The 20,462-nt window shown below is 34.9% G+C and overlaps 1 protein-coding gene across 1 annotated transcript; it reads left to right on the plus strand.

The window, feature by feature from the left end:
* Nucleotides 1-9,272: 9,272 nt before the first annotated feature.
* LOC148767638 (putative disease resistance RPP13-like protein 1) lies at nucleotides 9,273-12,215 on the plus strand. The gene is made up of 2 exons (XM_088824720.1): nucleotides 9,273-12,105; nucleotides 12,202-12,215. The coding sequence occupies exons 1-2, from the start codon at nucleotides 9,273-9,275 to the stop codon at nucleotides 12,213-12,215; spliced, it is 2,847 nt and encodes a 948-aa protein (XP_088680846.1).
* The last annotated feature ends 8,247 nt before the right edge of the window (nucleotides 12,216-20,462 follow it).

Consider the following 20,462-nt stretch of genomic DNA (forward strand, 5'->3'; position numbering starts at 1 on the left):
TTTGTTACTTTTAATTTGAAACGACTCCGTTTCGTAGTAATCCACCAATCACCGTGGAACTTTCTTTTTTTCTTTTTTTGCTTTTCTACCAAAAAATGCACGATAGACCTGCTTCTTTTCCCTTTTGATTTTATCTTCCCCCTTTGCTCTTCTCTCCTTTCTGCCACCGCAAATGCTGACCGCCGCTCTTCTTCTCCACTCAGAGGCCTGCCTTTTTCTTCCTTCATTTCGATTTCCAATTCTCACATAAGATTTCACTTTTGTTCCACACAGCCATGGGAGTGGGAGGCCTACAATCGTTGACTTCCGCCCACCGCCGCTGCCTCATTCGCCGCCCACCGCCTCTGCCGCCAGCGTCGGTTCCCTCCGCATCTTTCCTCATATTTCTTTCTCTACTCTACCAACTCTAAAAGCATGAATATTTTTGTGCTTTTTATTATACCCTTACAACTAACTTACACTACTAATTAGTTAGACTTAATTGTGCAATATCACTAATGAAATAACAAATTAATATAGTTAAATGACAAATTAATATAGTTAAACAATATTATTTAAATATCAAGTGTGTTTTCATATGCTAAAATATTTACATAAGGTGCTAAAATATTTAAACAATTTTATTTTTATTGTAATTCTTCTTTCTACATAATATTTTTTTTAGATAAAATTCACTTCGTCTTAAACTAGATCTAAATATTTTTTTTGGATAACTTGAAGTGCTTTCCAGTGACATATTATAAGCATATATGTAGAAATTCGAGTTTCCTTTTTATATAGTTTCAAATTTTAAATTAATTATTATAATATTATGTTTATTCCACATATATGATACTATGATATTGTTTTATGTCTCTTACATTTTCATATATTATATTTATACAATCAATTTCATTTTATGTAAAATAAAATGGTACTAAAACATGACTACTATTATTAAAAATATACTTGAAATTGAAACATCATATTGATAATCATAAATTTAAAGATACTGATTATATATACATGTATATTAAAAAAAAAAAAATTGCACCCTCGAATGTACCATTTTGGAACTTTGGACCTCCAAAGAAAATTAATAGCAACTTGCGCTCTTAGAAGGTAATAAATTATTCACATTGCACCCCAATTAATATTTTAATAAAATTTTTGAAATAATAATTATTTTACAGGTCTTTGATAAAAAAAATGTGGATTTTATTTTTATAAATTATTTTTCAAGCAATTTTGTGAGAAAATAATTTAATTGTTGATGAACATAACCAATTTAACGTAACACGTTCTTGCTGAAAAATAAATACCGCTGGAGGGATGAAAATACCTTCAATAATTACATAAATACACCTATACAAAAGTAGTTCTCATCTTGGTACATTATATTACAATTTTAATTTTTCCACCCTTCAACTATTTTTTCACAAAATTAAATAAAAAATATATTTTTCATACAAAAAAGAAAATAATATATTTCAATAAAATTAAATACATTACCTATCCAATAATTTCATAATTTTACTAGGAGAATTCTTTTCTTGGAATTAAATTCGATCGCACCAAAGAAAAATTTCATTTCAAAATGCTACTAAAAGATGAAATTATCCTCATTAACCTTAAAATATCAATAGGAATGCAATGTGAATGATTTAATACCTTTCGAGGTCACATAGTGCTCTAAATATTTTTGGTTATTAGTAATTAATCATTTCCAAATTTAATTAAAATTATACTTTAAGGGGTGTATCTTCATATAATATCTTATATATAAAAGAAAGAAATGCTGGGCAACCCTAAAAAACCCTAATAGTATTTCTGTAATTATTTATTTTTAATATTTTTATCTACTAATTTCTAATTATAATTTTTAACAGTTATCAAAATTGAAACTAAATCGTGAAGAATTCTACCCTGATGGTACATCTTATATGTAAAAGAAAAAAATGTTGGGCAACCCTAAAAAACCCTAATGGTATTTATGTAATTATTTATTTTTAATATTTTTATCTACTAATTTCTAACTATAATTTTTAACATTTATCAAAATTGATACTAAATGGTGAAGAATCCTACCCTAATGGTACATCTGTAATAATTTATTTTTAATATTTTTTCTCTACTAATTATTCTTAATCTATATATTTGGATTATAAATCTAACATGTAAGATTTAAACAAACTAATGTTATATAAAATATGAATAATATTTTTTTTGACTTTTGAAATAATATCCCGTGCATCGCACGGGGTAAAAATGCTAGTTTTTTTAAATGTGAGAGATACGGTGCATATGTATGTAATTAGACCTAATTAATCTCAGGAGAAGTCACTCTAATTACTCAATGCTAGCAATACTTATCGTGTGATGCTCGGGGTAGCATTGCAAAAAGAAAGAAATTTTAAATATATGATGATTAAGTTTTATTACAAAAATAAATTATACAATATTAAAATAATTAGTTGGGAAATTTAAATTATTTCAAGATAAGTGAAAGTTAAATTAGGTAGTGAAAGATAGTAAAAAAAAAAAATCCACATTGGTGTGTGTGTGAGCTAGAGAGATTTACGTGTGTAAGAGAGATTTACAAAGAAATTCCAAAACGTAAAACACTCTTCCACCACCATCACTACTGTCGGTCGGCGTCTTGCGTTTCCTCCGAATTTCAGTCGAGAAGAGAAGAGAGAAGAGAGGATATGAGAAAATAAGAAAAGGAGACAAAAGAACGGCAAATGAAATGAGTTTGGATTTTGAAACGTGAAAATGAGATTTAATATTAATAAGGGGTATTTGGGAATTATTAAAATAACATTTAGGTGGGATATTAGCTAAAAGAGTTTTTTCTAATTATTTTTGGGAGGGGTGTTTGCTTAACTCATTTTCCTAGATTAAGGGCTCTTGCTAATTATCCCTAAATTTAATAACAGCTTAATCATTAATATTAAAAATACAGGCCTTCTTCGAAAAGAAATTTCAACTGGCCCTTTTGTAGAAAATAATGACAATTAAACCTATATTTTCTCACTAAAGAAGTATCATTAATGACAATTAATATTTGGGATAATTAGCAATACCCCCCTCATCTAGGTAAATGAGTTAAGAAAAACCCCCCTTCCAAAAATAATTAGAGAAAACCCCTTTACCTAATATCCCACCCTTATTATTATTTAATAATTCCCAAACCACCCTTATTTCTTAACCTTTCTTCTTCTCCACCCCACTTCGCCCTTTCACCTCTTCTCTGCAACCTTGTTCTTTCTCTCTCTCTCTTCTCTCTCTCTCTCATCGAAAGACCCTTTCTTCTGAAAGTTCAATCCATTTAACCCATCAACTACTGCATCCACCCACTCAAAACACCCACATTTACATGCACTTTTTTTTATTCGGATTTCGATTTGTGTGTGTGTGTGTGAAATTCATTATTCCGATGCAACTTCTACGGCGATCACGCATCGTTTAGGTTTTCTACTCTCCGTTTTGGATTTGTGAATCCGGTGGAATCAACCGGCGGCAGTTTTCGCTGAAATCGATCGGTACCGTTTTGAAGAGTCGTTTGGTTGGCGGAAGACGGCGCTGAAATCGAAGATTTGACCGTTAATCGAAAGCTGACTGTGTGTGTGTGTGTGTTTTTTTTTTACTGTGTATGTAATCGTCCCAAGTGGGGAGTGTGTACTCGGTGACCGGTGGTAGTGACGGACGATTATAGGGATTGTGTACTCTGTTCATGAGTGATGGTAATAATGGTTGTGGCGGCGGTTTTGAGTGGAGGATTGCGATGGATCTGTTGGTGGCGTTGTTTTTGAGTGGAGGATTGCGATGGGTCTGCTAGCGGCGGCGGTTTTGGGTGGAAGATTGCGATGGGTTCGTTGAATTCGCGCAGAAAAATAAATTCGCGCAGGCAGGGCCTTAATCGACTACGTGTGTTTAATCGACTATGTCAATAGTCGATTAAGGTTTAATCGACTATGTTCGGTAGTCGATTAAGGTTTAACCGACTCCAGTTGTTAATTTTTTTTGATTTTTTTTTTTTTGATTTTTTGTTTATTGATTTCAATGTATAAATCAATTATAATGTTTGTATATTTTTTTTGTTTATTGATTTCAATGATTTTTTGAAAAAACCAAAAAAAATTAAAAAAAAATTAAAAAATTAAAGATTTTCCTTAATCGACTATGAAGCATAGTCGATTTAAGACTAATCGACTATGCTTCATAGTCGATTAAAAAAACGGAAAAAAAAAAATAAAAAATCGCTGGAGCGCGTGCCCAGCTGTGATGAGGTGGCGGGCGGGGGTAAAGCTGGGAAACACAATGGCTGAATTGGATCATGGGCTTTTCTCAAATGGTCTAAAATATTTTGGGTCTCCCTCAATTAAAAAAAGTAGTGAGGGGGTTTTCTCAAAGAGCCCCTTAATATTTTATCACCGAAAAGAAGGTGCTCTTGGTGAAAACAAATAAGTTGTCATAAAAAAAAAGTTGTAATTGGTGACAAGTTAAATTTTATCACAAAAGAAAAGTTACCATTAATGACAACTTGAATATTATCACTTAAAAAAAATATCATTAGTGATAAGAAACATGTTGTCACTAAAAATAAATTATCATTAGTGATAAAATATATGAGATAAAGATATTTATCAACTCAGAATCGGGTGATATAACTAAAATTACAAGTAATGTTGTGTGCACGAAAGATTTTCAACGAATATAAAGGTAAATCACAAACAAATGTATATTTTGATTCAATAAAACATTGTTTTTTGTATTATTTACATGTATGTTTATTTTGTAGTATTTTGCATATTGTTTACCCTTTATGCTAGTTTTACTATGGGCTCCAATGAAATTTTTGTTTATCAAGGTATTTTAATTTATATAATCCTTCCAAAAAGAAAAAAAGAAAAAAAAAAAAAAAACTGGCGAAGTTGCTTTCCGGAGTCATAACTCTTTCTTCGGTGGTCGGAATTCGATGATTTAACTATCATTGGATTCCTCAAGTCCAGCTCTTTCATTTGGTGATGATTTCATTCAGTATAGAGCATTGGATCTGTTTCTGTAATTGTTTTTCAGTCAGTATCAGTATTTGTATCAGTATTAGTATCCATATTAGTATTAGTATGAGCATCAATATTAGTATCACTATCAACAACAGTATTAGTATTAGTATTAGTCTTAGCATTAGTATTAATATTTGTATCAATATCAGTATTAGTATCAGTATCAGTATCAGTATCAGTATCAGTATCAGTATCGGTATGAGTATGAGTATGAGTATCAATATCAGTATCAATATTGGTATGAGTACTGGTATGAGTATTGGTATGACTATTGGTATGAGTATTAGTATTGGTATTAGTATTGATATTAGTATTAATATTAGTATTATTATTAGTTTTTGTATGAGTATGAGTATTAGTATCAATATCGGTATCAGTATTATTATGTGTATGTGTATCAATATGTGTATTAGTGTATTAGTATTATCAGTATTAATATCAGTAATAGTATCAATATCGGTATCGATATCAGTATGAATATCGGTATTAACATTAGCATTAGCATTAGCATTAGTCTTAGTCTTCGTATTATTATTAGTATTAGTGTTTGTATTAGTATTGGTGTATAAGTTTTAGCATTAAATATTCGTATTAGAATCGTCATATTATTACTAATGTTAGTATTGATATTAATATTAGTATTAGACTATTAGTATTAATCATTGTATTAATATTAGGATTAATGTTAATATTAGTATTATTAGTGTTGGTTTTAGTATTAATATTAGTAGGGTAAATTACATCCACATCCCTCAAGTATGATGAAATTACTTTAAGGTCTCTGTGGTATCGGTAATTACGCTCACCCCCCTGAAACATAGTTAGAAACTCTAATGGGATAATGCATTCGACACGTTGTTCCAATAGAATTCTAACGGATTATTAGTTTCAGGAAGTGGTAGAGACAACATAGCGCTTTAAGTGATTTAAGAAATGTTGGGGTAGCCATGTCACCCCCTAACTCTATGTTGTCTCCATCACTTACTAAAAGTAATAGTCCATTAGAACTCTATTGGAACAACATATCTTTTTTGAACAACATATTGGTGCATTAGATATGTTGTTCCAATATTTTTTTTTTCTTCAAAAAAAAATATTGGAACAACATATCTAATGCACAATACCATTAAGAGTTTCTAACTATATTTCAGGGGGTGAGCGTGATTACCAATACCACGGGGACCTTAAAGTAATTTCAACACATGCTGTTTGATATAAAGAAAAAATGCAATGTAGTTAGAGGTGTCGGAATGCAATTTTGGAATTCCACAGATTCCGATTAAAAAATATCCGAATTTAGAACCGTACATTTTTGGCACGGAATTGGAATTTTATATAAAACTACCAAAAATTTCGATAATTACACTCACCCCCTTGAAATATAGTTATAAACTCTAATGGGATAATGCATTGGATACGTTATTACAATAGAGTTCTAACGGACTATTGGTTTTAGGAAGTGGTGGAGACAACAAATAGTTATGAGTGACTTAATAAATGTTGTGGGAGCTATGTCACCCCATAATTCTATTGTTATCTCCACCACTAGCTAAAAGTAATAGTCCGTTATAACCCTATCGGAATAATGTATCCAATGCCTTATCCCATTAGAGTTTCTAACTACGTTTCAGGGGGTGAATGTAATTATCGATACCATAAGAACCTTAAAATTATTTAAGCATACCTGAGGGGTGTGGTTGTAATTTACCCTTTTTTTAGTGTTTTTATGCAAAGTCCCTGACCAACCATTTTTATTATTCTAGGTTCAAGAGTTATATCTCTTTCGCCAATTTTATCCCTTAAATATGTATTATAAATAAATGCGAAATAATGTATATGACAAAATTAACCCCAATCCTTCAAAACCAATTCCTAATTGTAACCCCAAATTAACTTCAATTTACAATTTTGACCACAAAAATCCAATTTCGACCTTTTCTTTTTTTGAACTTATTTTTCTCATTTTTTTATTCTGGTGCCGGTGTCCGGCGTTGACTTATTTATTTATTTTTCTGCCGCCGGTTTGCGGCGTTAACTTTTTTAATATTTTTTTCCCTAATTTTTTTTCCCGTTTTTTTACGCTTGCCGCTGAACATGGACCGCAGTTGTACTATCAATAACAGTAATTATACTGTAGGTGACAGTAATTGTTCTGTCGTTGATAGTACAATTAATATCAACCACAACAATATTATCATTTTATCGTTTTTTTTTTGTTTGATTTTTCGACAAGTCAACGTAATTATATTACTGTCGTTGGCTGTAAAATTAACACAATAATATTACTCTCAACCACATAAATATAATCTTTTTGGGTTTTTTGTTTTGTTTGAGTTGTTGACAGATTAACTTAATAATATTATTGTCTACTATTGTATTATAACTAAAAACACAATAATATTACTATGGTTGACGGTAATGAAACACGTTGTTATATTTTACAAAAGTGTTTTTAACTCTCTTACTTTCAAACTAAATTTTAGTTATTACTTAGTGGGCTAAGTGTTATGACTTAGTGGGTTAAGTAGTGATTAGTGGGTTTAATTGTGGGTTTTATTTTAACTTCCTAACTAACCCACTAACCCATTATCTTGAGTGCTCTTGTGGTTGGTTTTCTTGCAGATCATGGGCTGAGGAGTGGAAGCTTGGCAAGTCTATAAATACCAAACTCAAGACTCAAGAACATACAGATTTCGAGGAAACAAAATAGAGCTGAAGTTTTAATCTCGAGAATTTTAGTGTGTTTTCTAGGATCTGTTGTACGTACTCCTTATGAGTACATTCTTTGAAATCTAGAATTTTTAATATTTTTCTTTTAGTATCTAGATTTGATTGTAAGAGTGATCTTGAAAAAGATTCATTCATAAGGAAGAAGTTTTCGCACCTCTTCTGTTTGTATTCTTAGAATACTAATTTTAATATATTTTTCGTCCTGTAAAGGGCAAGTTCACAAGTCTTTACTTGTGAACATTTTTTATTCTGAGCATTGTCTTTTAATCTTTATATTTCCGTTGCATGTTGTCTCAAGTGTCATAACATTTTAGATAACATCTCTGTATAATACGAATTCGGGACCATAAATTCTTTCAGGTAATATTAGTGTTGTTACATTAATACTGTGGATGACAATAATATTACTTTCAACCACATCAATATTAATTATTTTGACATTTTATTATGTTTACTTATGTTGAACGAACAACATATTAATATTACTCTATTACACAATATTAGTGATTTTTGTTGTGTTAATATTACTGTGCAACAGAGTAATATAGCAATATTACTGTGTTAAACTGTAGTATAGTTAATATTATTGTGTTAACCAGTAATATAGTTAAATATGACTATCAACTGCAACAATATTACTATTTAAACAAGCAAAAATATATTGAAGAAAAAAAATCAAATAAATAAAACAACAAAAAAAAGTCAACGCCGCCGGAGACCGGCGTTAACCGCAGGCAGAAAGAAGAAAAATAACAATTGAACGAAAAAGAAAAACAATCGAAAGAGTCAACGCCGAAAACCGGCGAAAAAAGGAGGAGAAGAAAAAAATAGTCAACGGCGGCGACGAACGAAATTGTACTCAAAATTGAATAATTTGAGAAATTTGGGGTCAAATTGAGGTTAAATTAAATAAAAATGATGAAATTAGAGCATATTAAAATGTGAGGGGTATTTTAGTCTTTTACAGACCTCTGGACAATGTCTTGACTTTGGACCCCTTAGTAAATAAGTATTCATTGATGAACTTATTTGTAATGGACCTTTATTTTGTAGTATTTTGACATTGGTTACCCTTTATGCTAGTTTTACTATGGGCTCCAATGAAATTTTTGTTGATCAAGGTATTTTAATTTATATAATCCTAAAAAAATAAAAAAAATAAAAAACGAAGAAAAAAAAAAAAAGAAAAGAAAAAAGGATGACAGAAAAACACGACTTTCAGTAATGTTCCACCAGGGTGCAAGAGAAGCGCACCTGGGTGGTTGAATGAAGCTTTCTCTGTAGACAGGCACCTCGGTGCCGGGATTAGCGCATCTGGGAAACCTGAATCTCTGTACTGTGGCACCATTGTGGTGTTTGCTTAAAAAAAAAAAAGTTTGTACAAAACAGAGACAGAGCCGTTTCCTTCTTGTTTTATGTTTTCTTGTCTTTGCTTTCTTTTCACTAAAAATAAAGCAAAGCTAGTGTTTGTTCATATTCGCAACCAGCAGAAAAATGAATCCTCTTCTACAAACTCCACTCCGAATACTAGGGCAGAAATTCGCAAGTCAAGCTGCGAAGCAGTTCTCTGCAGTTTGGAATATTGATAAATCGACAATGGAGCTGCAAAGAAAGATTGAGAAGATAAGAGCTATGTTGGATAGCATGGAAGAAATTAGATGGACTTCCTCTAACGAAAAGGCATGGAAGGTTTTACTGGAATTTGCGGTTTCAGTCGTGTACTCTACCGACGATTTGCTCGATGGAATTTATTTGGATGTTCTAAAATACAGAGCCAAGCTCTCTGAAAATTCCTCCAATGAAGGAGAAACGGAGGTAAGAAACATGCTTCTTTCGACTTTCGATTCAAAGTTGGCCACTAAAGTAGCAAATCGAGTGAAGAAGTTGGAAAAAATTGAAAGAAATATTGAGTCGCTTTACAATAATGAGAGGTCCAAGAAGGTTTTAGAATCTAGGCCTTACAGTTCTGTGGTGGACAAGATGCGTGTGGTTGGACGAGACATAGAAATTAAACATATTGTTGATACATTGTTGGCCGACGAGGGAGATGATGTTTCTGTCATACCTATTGTGGGTATGGCCGGAATTGGAAAGACAACTGTAGCACAAATTGCTTACGGTGATGATGTTAGACTTGGTGATAAATTTGATTTGAAGATGTGGACCTCTGTGGGTATAAATTTTGATATCATCAGCATCACAAGGTCTATAATAGAGTCTGCCTTAGGAGAAAGATGTGAGTTATCGAACATTGATTCCATTCAAATGAAACTTCAGAAATTGATTCATGGGAACAAGTTTTTATTGGTTTTGGATGATTATTGGAGTGAAAACTATGAGGACTGGGCCCAATTGTTTTCTCCGTTCATGTTCGGGTTAAAAGGAAGCAAGGTCTTGGTTACCACTCCTAGTACGGCCGTGTCCCAAATTGTCGGCACCGCCCCTTCAATCGTTTTGAAGGACTTAACCGATGAATATTGCTCACTAATTATCAAGAACCGAGTGCATATAGACGACTTACACTTGGAGCCTATTCGGATGGAAATAGCAAAAAAGTGCAAAGGGCTTCCTCTCATAGCGACGACTATTGGTACAATGCTCCGCTACAAGCGTGGTCGTACCGAGTGGGAGTACGTTTTGAGCTGCGATTTATGGCACTTGGCAGAGATTAAAAATCAAATCTTCCCGGTGTTAGCACTTGGCTATTTTCAACTTCCATTAGAGCTAAAAGCATGCTTGGTTTATAGTTCATTTTTTCCGAGTTCTCACGAATTCACAATGAATGAATTGGTTTTACTCTGGATGGCAGAAGGTTTAGTAATTCCCACGGGAAAGATGCGCCCGGAAGATGTTGCTTGCGGTTACTTCAAGAAGTTGCTATCGGCCGCTTTCTTCCGTCTCTCCATAAACCAAAATTCGAAGGGGCAAGAATCTTACAAAATCCATGATGTGATTCACAGCATGATCCGGTTTATATCCGGTGATATCTGCCTTTCCCGGGAAGTTGAACAAACAAGCAAAGAAGAATTCGTCTTCCCAAAAGGAACCCGTCATATGTTTGTGGACCGCAAGATTGTGCATAATGTGGTGCCAAAAAACTCACACAAGAAGAACTTGCGGACTCTGATAGTGTCATCCAAAAGTAGTGACACAACCAAGGTCTCGTTTGATTTTCTTTTAGATATGAAGCACGCAAGAGTGATAGATTTGAGCAATATGGGTATTGATAATGTGCCCCATTCGATTTTTGAAATGAAGCGTCTTCGCCTTCTCAATCTTTCTGGGAATCCTTTCTCTGCGTTGCCCGATTTGTTTGGGCAGCTCACCGCTTTAGAGACACTAAAGCTTGAGAAATGTGATGGACTTAAGCAGTGGCCAAAGAACATGAAGAACGTCGTTACTCTACGGCATCTTATTTTTAGTGCACGTATGCTACAAAACATGCCATTGGAGTTTCGTAAATTGGTGAATCTTGAAACGTTGTCTGCGTTTATAGTGGGAAAGAGTAAAATTCATCATGGTATTCAACATCTTAAAGAGATGGATATGCTAAGAGGATCCATTTGCATTGTAAATCTTGAGTATGTACTTAGTCATGATGATGCAAAGGAAGCTAGCCTACACACGAAGCCATTCCTTGACAAGATCGAATTTGTATGGAATGACGCAGTAAAAAATGGTGAAGAAGTTCTTGACGGTCTTTGTCCCCATAAAAATGTGAAGGAGTTGGTGATCGCAAATTATAATGGTGAAAAGTTTCCTAACTGGTTGAGCACTCTGCCCCAGCTTTCAGTTATTCACTTGATGAGTTGTACGAAGAACTCCGTCCTGAACGAATTGAGGACACTGGAAAATCTTAAATCGCTTGTCATTGAAGACATGCCTATGTTGGACACTGTTAGTAGTCGGTTTTCCGGATTACTAAGTCTGGAGTCTCTCAAGATAGTAAAGATGAAGAAAATGACTGCGTGGGGAATGTCTGTAGTTTCCGGTGAAAGTCGTTTCCCTAATCTTCGTATTCTTGAAATCAATGAGTGCAAAATGCTAAAGGAGTTGCCGGTGCTTACCGATACAAAACTTGAATGTCTAACAATCGTTCATTGTCCCAAACTTCTTTCATTGCCAATTGATGGTTTGCCCAAATCTCTTAAAGAATTGGTGATCTCAGGATGTGATAAGCTCAAACATACGTGCAGCGTAGGCGAAAGGGATTATAAAAAGATTGAATGGGTTGAGAAGATAACTATTGACGGTCAGACTCTGCATATTATCAAGTCTCCTAGCATGAAAAGCATTGTTAATCCAGATTCAGAGGACCGTACTAGAGGTATTTGTACGCGAAAGACATTTGTGCTCCATTTGAATTTTTATTTGCTTTGCAATTTATGATTAGTCCAACTGGATTTGTTTATTTGTGTTTCAGATAGCCGAGAATAGCGTGTACGTGAAGGGGGCATCAGTCTTAGGCTGTCATCTTTGGGACAGGTAGTTCCTAACTTAACTCATGCTATTTACATTGTTGTCCAGTAATGTGATTCGACGAATGAATATTTGAGAATCATAACCCCTAAGCTTTAGATTCAAATGTGTAAAGACCAAATTTGGAATGTAGGTAGAGGTATATTCAGTAATAGACTTGCAATTTAAGTTCTATGATCGACCACTAGTTTTAGTTCCGAATTTGGTGTCGGCAATTAATGATATGATTTTGTTGCTGACAAAAAGCAAGGAGGTAATTATCATATCTTTCTATTGATTTATTTTTTAGTTTAAAATGTGAATATAGCTCATTTACCAGCATTCTTAGTTCAACCATATATGAAAAATGACACCTTTTGCTGATTAGTTTTCTTTGATAACTTGGACACAGGTTTTGAAAGCTCATTATCAGATGTTGTGGAAGTTGAGGATTTCTCTCCTACTGAACCCGAATTTAGATTTTTATGTTGTGGAAACATGAGATTTTTCATTTTTATTCACTCATATTCGGTTAGAAATTGTCCTTAATTCTGTGATATTATTCTTTTGTTGAGCTTTTCGAGTATGCAGATGAAATATCAAGATGAATACTCTTTATTCCAATGTTAATTGCTTTTTGGAATCTTAGCAGCTCTAGCTAGGCTCTCATATTTTTGTTGTTCTCCCGTGTTTATCGATGTGCTCGTGTGACTGTGTCAGATGTAGTTGTTAAATTACATACCCAGTTTTCAGGTGAGAAGAAAAAAAAAAAAAAAAAAGATGATCTGCACCTCACTTTCTGTATTTTTCCACCGCGGTGCCAGATAAGAAAGATAACGAGGCCGTGAAAGCCCTCTCTCTGTAGACAGGCACCTCGGTGCCGTTTAGGCGCACCCGGATGCTTAGGTTGCAACCTAAATCTCTGTAGTGTGGCACCGCAGTGCCGTGTTATTGCACCTAGGTGCCTTAATAAATATCTTAAATTCTTTGGTTAATTGTTTCTCATACTCTTATTTTGTGTAATGCGTTCCGAATAGTCTAAAAAAGCAAATAATGTTAGTTTGAAACATCATTTCAGATATTCATTTCCCGTAACTTGATTATTACATAGGGGTGGAGATCAGACGAATACGGTCGTAATTAGTACTTTTGGAAAAAATTCAATCCTTAGCATTTGAACTGAAAAACCAAACCAATTCAAATTTCATCCTGGTAAAGAAAAAAAAGAAAAAGAACACCGAAAATCAAAATTTTGCAAGAAGATTAACCACACAAGCATGATGCTCGATCTCTGGCCGATTTTTGTGGACCCCACTCAATTCATGCTTTCGAACAATGAAAGTCCATTATGTTAAACAACTCGAGCGATTTCATCGCATTGCAAGCCCGGATATAATAGCGTTCCTATCTCTACTATCAAAAAACAACTCCCCGAGTACATTAGTCAAAACGCAAGCTCGATCATTCTCTAAAACTTTAATCACCCAATGAATGGAGTATGAAAGAATTTATGGTCCCGAATTCGTATTATACAGAGATGTTATCTAAAATGTTATGACACTTGAGACAACATGCAGCGGAAATATAACTATTAAAAGACAATGCTCAGAATTAAAAATGTTCACAAGTAAAGACTTGTGAACTTGTCCTTTACAGGACGAAAAATATATTAAAATCAGTATTCCAAGAATACAAACAGAAGAGTGCGAAAACTTCTTCCTTATGAGTGAATCTTTTTCAAGATCACTCTTACAACCAAATCTAGATACTAAAAGAAAGATATCAAAAATTCTAGATTTCAAAGAATGTACTTATAAATAGTACGTACAACAGATCCTAGAAAACACACTAAAATTCTCGAGATTAAAACTTCAGCTCTATTTTTTGTTTCCTCGAAATCTGTAATAATCTTGAGTCTTGAGTTTGGTATTTATAGACTTGCCAAGCTTCCACTCTTCAGCCCATGATCTGCAAGAAAACCAACCACAAGAGCACTCAAGATAATGGGTTAGTGGGTTAGTTAGGAGGTTAAGATAAATCCCATAATTAAATCCACTAAGCACTACTTAACCCTACTAAGCCCACTAACTAAGATTTAGTTTAGAAGTTAAGAAAAGTTAAAAACACATTGTGAAATTAATTCACGTGTTTCAAACTCCCCCTTTTTAACTTTCTGATCAAAACTAAATCTTAGTCAAAGACTCCCCCTGAGATATTGCTTGAACTCCCCCTGAATTTGATACCATTTGAAAAACATAGAAACAATAAATTAAAACCAAATTCAGCAAGATAGTCCAACAAAAGAAATAATCAAAGTGCAGTCCTAAACAAAAGTTCAGAGGGAAAATAAACAAAACACAAACAAAAAATATTGTTCATGAAAACAATCTAAAGTAAAATATCCAAAGTCTCCAAGGTCTCCTCAGTTTCAGCTGCTGCTCCTCCTCCATCACTAGATCCACTGCTTTCTTCTTGAGCTTCCCCCTCTTTCTTTGCTTCCTCTTCATTGACTCCTTGCTCTCTGCCTCTAACATCCAAAGGATGAGATGTTCCTGCTTCAGTTTCATGATCTTTTTCTCCCCCTTTTTGATCAGAAAGAGCCTTCTGAATCATCTCCACCATGGACTGATGATAGGTAATCTGAGCTAGAGAATGAGTAAGCTGCTGCAATAGAAGATCTCTAGGAACAGACACAAGAAGGTTAGAAGTGTTGTCAACATGAGGTGCAACACCCTCAGTACCAATGTTATTTTGACCTGATTCAGTTGAGAGAAAATCATCTCCATTCCAGGGAAGATCTTGAACATGAGGAGCCCTCAGAAAATTTTGAGACACAGTGATCATGCCTTGTGGGGTGTGAAGATATTCTGAGTCATCTTGGCCCAAGTTTTGAGAGAGTAAGATGGAATAGATGAGAGAAGGATAGGGGAGGTGAGTGGAGGGTGAAATTTTCTGGGCAAGATGACCAATAGTATCAAAGAACAGTTTGCCAAAATCCACTGGTAAACCCATCCCCAATTTGTACATGAGTACAGCATGAGGCTTAGTTACCACAGAGACATTTTTGGATGGAATCCAATTAGCCACTGTGAGTCTAAACAGGACAGAGTAGAAAGCAGTGAGTTGAGAGACTTGAAATTTTCTTGGGTGTGCAGGCCAATTTCTTAAACGGTTTCCAGAAATAACTTTGCAAATCTCAGTAAAATCACCATAATTATCCTCATCAATCACAGTAGGAGTTTGTAAATGAGAGTTGATAACTTTGGGAGAAAAAGAATAAATGGCATTGCGCACAAAAACTTTGCCAAAGTTTGGAGAGTTTTTCTTTAAAAAGGAGGTTTGCAAATTGGCATAAAACTCTTTCACAACCAAGGGATCATAAGAGCAGGCAATCTCAACTAGGTTAAGGATTTTTCTTTGGTGAAGAAAAGCTGTTATCCTATGCCTATCAAATTCTTCCTTAGAAATTTTATTTTCCTCAATGAAATGACAATTCATGACTTGAGGACTCAACAGTGAATCAGACTCAAAATAGAAATTAGGACTGAAGGCATTTGTTACCTCAAAAGGGGTTGACAAGTTCTTCCCATCCAGGTCTGGTTCTTCTTCTTCTGAGGAATCATCATCTTCTGAATCTTCAAGCTCATCAGGGACATATGCTGGTTCAGGTGATGCAGCACGTGGGGCAACACCTTCTTCCTGCTGAGAAGAGTCTTCAGAGGATTCACTGTCGGAATCAGAAGAGGACAAGTTTTTGCGAAAAGTAGCTAGTGGAACCTACCAACTGTCTTCACTTTTCTCTGATACTTCAGCCTGAGGAGGAATTGTATCTGCTTGAGCTGCTGCTTCTGCCAGGGTTTCCAGAGGATCTCCCTGAGGTGCTGATGGAGTTTCTTCTGTAGTGGTGAACTCCTGAGCATCAACAAATGGAATGTCTACATGCTCTGCTGATGACATTCCAGAGAAATCAGGCATTTCTTCATCCTGATAAGGGGCAGCATCCTCAGCAGCAACACCTTCAGAGACAGGTGCAGCAACACCTTCTGAAACAGGTGCAGCAACACCTTCTGAAACAGGTGCAGCAACACCTTCAGGAACAGAATGTTGAGAGGCTGCTGTTGCCATGCTGGGCTGCGACGTCTCCCCCTGAGTTGATGCTGGGGAAGGTGAGTTGTTGGATGAAGACTCAGAGGAGCTGGAGGACAAGGCTTGAGCCTGTGGTGCAGCAAAGGTAGGATCCCCTGCTTCGTCATCAGTTTCTTCATCTACTAGATGAAGACCTCTTCGTGGGTTTGACTGGACTGGAGTGCGGCCACCTCTGCTTCCTCTTCTTCCACCTCTGCTTCCTCTCCGGGGAGAGTTTTCTCCTCTTCGGCGTTGTGGCACCGCAGTGTTCAGATCTGGAAACGGGTTCGTGCGCTTTGACCGGCGCGTTGGAAATCTTCCGGCGGTGGAAGAGGGACCCACAAAATCAAAGTTGTCTGGGTCAATCGGGTTCAGCTCGTCGCCGGGCTCAATGTAGCTGATAGGAACAGCTTCAAAGTTGATTGGATGAACGATGATGGCCAGATTTGGGTCTGCTGGTACAGGTGCTGCAGCATCGTTGTGGACATCACCATCGACGGCTGGAGGAGGATTTCTAGGTGGGAATGCCATGATACAGTGGATAAAGTAAAATTGCTTCTTTGTGCTTTTGATTTTTGAGTGTGAATTTTGTGAGAAGAAGCACGAAATTTATAAGCCCTAATTTTTGCTGAAGAAGAAAGAAAAAAATTGAAGTGGAGAAGGTGAAGAAGTGGTGTCCGTTTTTCTTGGGGAGAGTGTGATTAAGGAGAATAAAATTTCCTTGGCAGTTTAAAATAAAAACGTGACACATGGCACAATAAGGAGTGGACTTAGTGGAAAATAAGGAATTAACCCATGTACCCATGACCCATATAAATAGGGATAATTAAAATGAAAAGAGAAAAATCAATAAAACCGTAGCACTCAAGAAATATTCACAAATAATAGAAAAATACATTTATTAATGATTAATAGTGAGAAAAATTTGCTGACAGGCATAGATACTATTATATCTGTATATTTATATATTTATTATTATATATATATATATATATATATATATATATATATATATATATATATATATATATATATTTTTTTTTTTTTTTTTTTTTTTTTTTTTTTTTTTTTATAATAACATATATATATATATATAAACTCTTATTTTCAAGTCAAACAATTCACATGGAACATGATCAAGTGTTCAGTTTGAAGGTTCCTCAGTTACTAAGATATGACTATCAAAATAGAGGAGTTTGACTTATGTGAGTGTAATTATTTGTCTAAATGTTTACATGAAGCATGATCACGTTTCAAGGTGAAAGACTTCCAGTTACTGATTTAGAAAATAATACATCACAGTGAAGTCATTATTTAATGAAGCTAATGCTTCAGTAAATTGTGTTGCAGCTTAAGATATTTGATGAGGTGCTGCAACACGTTTCAGGACATGTTTATTGAGTACACATCCCGAGAGATTTTCTGAGTTTTGAAAACCTCTCATAATCTAATGCCTTTGTAAAGATGTCAGCCAGCTGATCTTCTGTAGGAATGTACTTTAAGCACACTATATTTTTCTCAACTATATCACGAATAAAATGATGTTTAATATCTATGTGTTTAGTTCGTGAGTGTTGAACGGGATTTTTTGAAATGTCAATAGCACTTGAATTATCACAATATATGGTCAGGGTATCACTGGTTAACCCATAATCTCCCAACATTTGTTTCATCCAAATTAGTTGACCACAACACCCTCCAGCAGCTACATATTCTGATTCAGCTGTTGAAAGAGATACACAGTTTTGCTTTCTACTAAACCAAGAAACTAGATTATTCCCCAAAAAGAAACATGCACCTGATGTGCTTTTTCTGTCACTAATATCCCCAGCCCAATCAGAATCACTAAAGCCAATCAAGTTTGTATTTGTGTCTTTGAAAAACTGAATCCCTAAGTCTACTGTACCTGCAACATACCTAATAATCCTCTTCACAGCTTTAAGATGGGTGACCTTGGGATTTGCTTGATATCTGGCACACACACAAACACTAAACATAATGTCAGGCCTGCTTGCTGTTAGATACAGAAGGCTTCCAATCATGCTTCTGTAGAGAGTGCTGTCGACATCTTCTGCAACATCATCCTTAGACAGTTTTTGGCTGGAACCCATTGGAGTTTTCATGTGCTTGGCTGATTCCAGCTCAAACCTTTTGACCAGGTTGAGAGCATACTTCTTCTGATTCACAAACATTCCTTCACCTGTCTGTTTGATTTGGAGTCCTAAGAAGTAATTCAACTCCCCTACCATACTCATTTCAAAAGTGTGAGACATTGAATCTACAAAAGACTGTAAAAGGTTAGCACAAGTAGAGCCAAAGACAATGTCATCAACATATATCTGAACAATAATGATATGATTATTAGTTCTTCTAACAAATAGGGTTCTGTCTGCCTCCCCTCTATTGAACTGTATTCCAAGTAAGAAGTCAGTGAGTCTTTGATACCATGCTCTAGGAGCTTGTTTAAGACCATACAGTGTCTTCTTAAGCTTGAAAACATGATTAGGCTTGGCAGAATCTTCAAAACCCTTTGGCTGTTCAACATATGCTTCCTCATTTAAAACCCCATTTAGAAATGCACTTTTGATATCCATCTGATACAGTTTGATTTTAAGAAAGCAGGCTATAGCAAGAAGTAATCTAATAGATTCAATTCTAGCTACTGGAGCAAAAGTCTCATCAAAGTCTATACCCTCAATTTGAGTGTATCCTTGTGCTACTAACCTAGCCTTATTTCTAACAACTGTACCTTTTTCATCAGTTTTGTTTTTGAAGATCCACTTAGTCCCTATCACATTTACATGGCTTGGTCTGGGAACTAAGTACCACACATCATTTCTGATGAATTGATTCAACTCTTCATGCATTGCATGTACCCAGAATTCATCCTTCAGAGCTTCTGCAATATTCCTGGGTTCCACTGAAGACACAAAACAAGTGGTTCCAGTTAGTGCACATTCAGAAGATAAATTAGCAAATCTTACCATATCTCTGTAGTTCACTCTCTCTTTTCTTCTGGTTCTTATTCCACCAAAGATATCACCCACTACTTGAGTTGATGGGTGATTTTTCTGGATTCTGCTTGATGGTTCCTTTCTGCAGACATCTAGGGTTGGTTGCAACTCAGTCTCTGTAGGATGTGTTGAGTCAGATGTGGTGACACTTGGCTCAGCACCTTCTTCTCTTAAGACTGGACTGTTTGTGTCTGGGCTTTCTGTGGCAGAAGTGTCTTCTTCTGTTGTTTCCCTTTCAGCAATCAAGTCATCAACTTCATCTTCAGCTGTTTTACTGCGGAGATCAGCAAAGTCATCAAATACCACATTTACAGATTCAATAATGGTTCGAGTTCTTAGATTGTATACTCTATAAGCATGACTGTTATTAGAGTATCCCATAAACAAGCTCAAATCACTTTTTGAATCAAATTTAGCTAGATGATCTCTATCATTTAGAACATAGCAGACACACCCAAACACATGCATGTATTCTAGATTAGGTTTCTTACCATAAAGAATTTCATATGAAGTCATCATAGATCCTAATCTTAGATACACACGGTTTGAGATGTGACAGGCTGTGTTGACAGCCTCAGCCCAAAACCTTTTAGACAAATTTTTTGCACTCATCATCACCCTAGCCATTTCCTGAATAGTTCTGTTTTTCCTTTCAGCAATGCCATTTTGCTGAGGAGTTTTTGGAGCAGAAAATTCATGCTTTATTCCCTTTTTATTACAAAAAGCAAAAAATAAAGCATTCTCAAATTCTTTTCCATGATCAGATCTTATCCTACGAACAGAAACTTGAAATTGAGTTCTAACAAACCTGTACAAATTTTTGAATACTTCAAAGGTGTCTGATTTTTCTCTCAAAAAATACACCCAAGTATATCTTGAAAAATCATCAACACATACAAAGACATATTTTTTACCACCTAGACTTTCTACCTCTATAGGACCCATAAGATCCATATGTACAAGTTCAAAACAAATAGTGGTACCAACGTGTTGCAACACTTTGTGTGGTACTCTGGTTTGCTTTCCCTTCTGGCACATTCCACATATAGGAATATCCTTGATCTTGAGATCTGGTACTCCTCTTATG

Source organism: Erythranthe guttata, chromosome 10, assembly GCF_056151865.1.
Source record: "Erythranthe guttata isolate IM_541 chromosome 10, IM_541, whole genome shotgun sequence".
Lineage (NCBI taxonomy): Eukaryota > Viridiplantae > Streptophyta > Magnoliopsida > Lamiales > Phrymaceae > Erythranthe > Erythranthe guttata.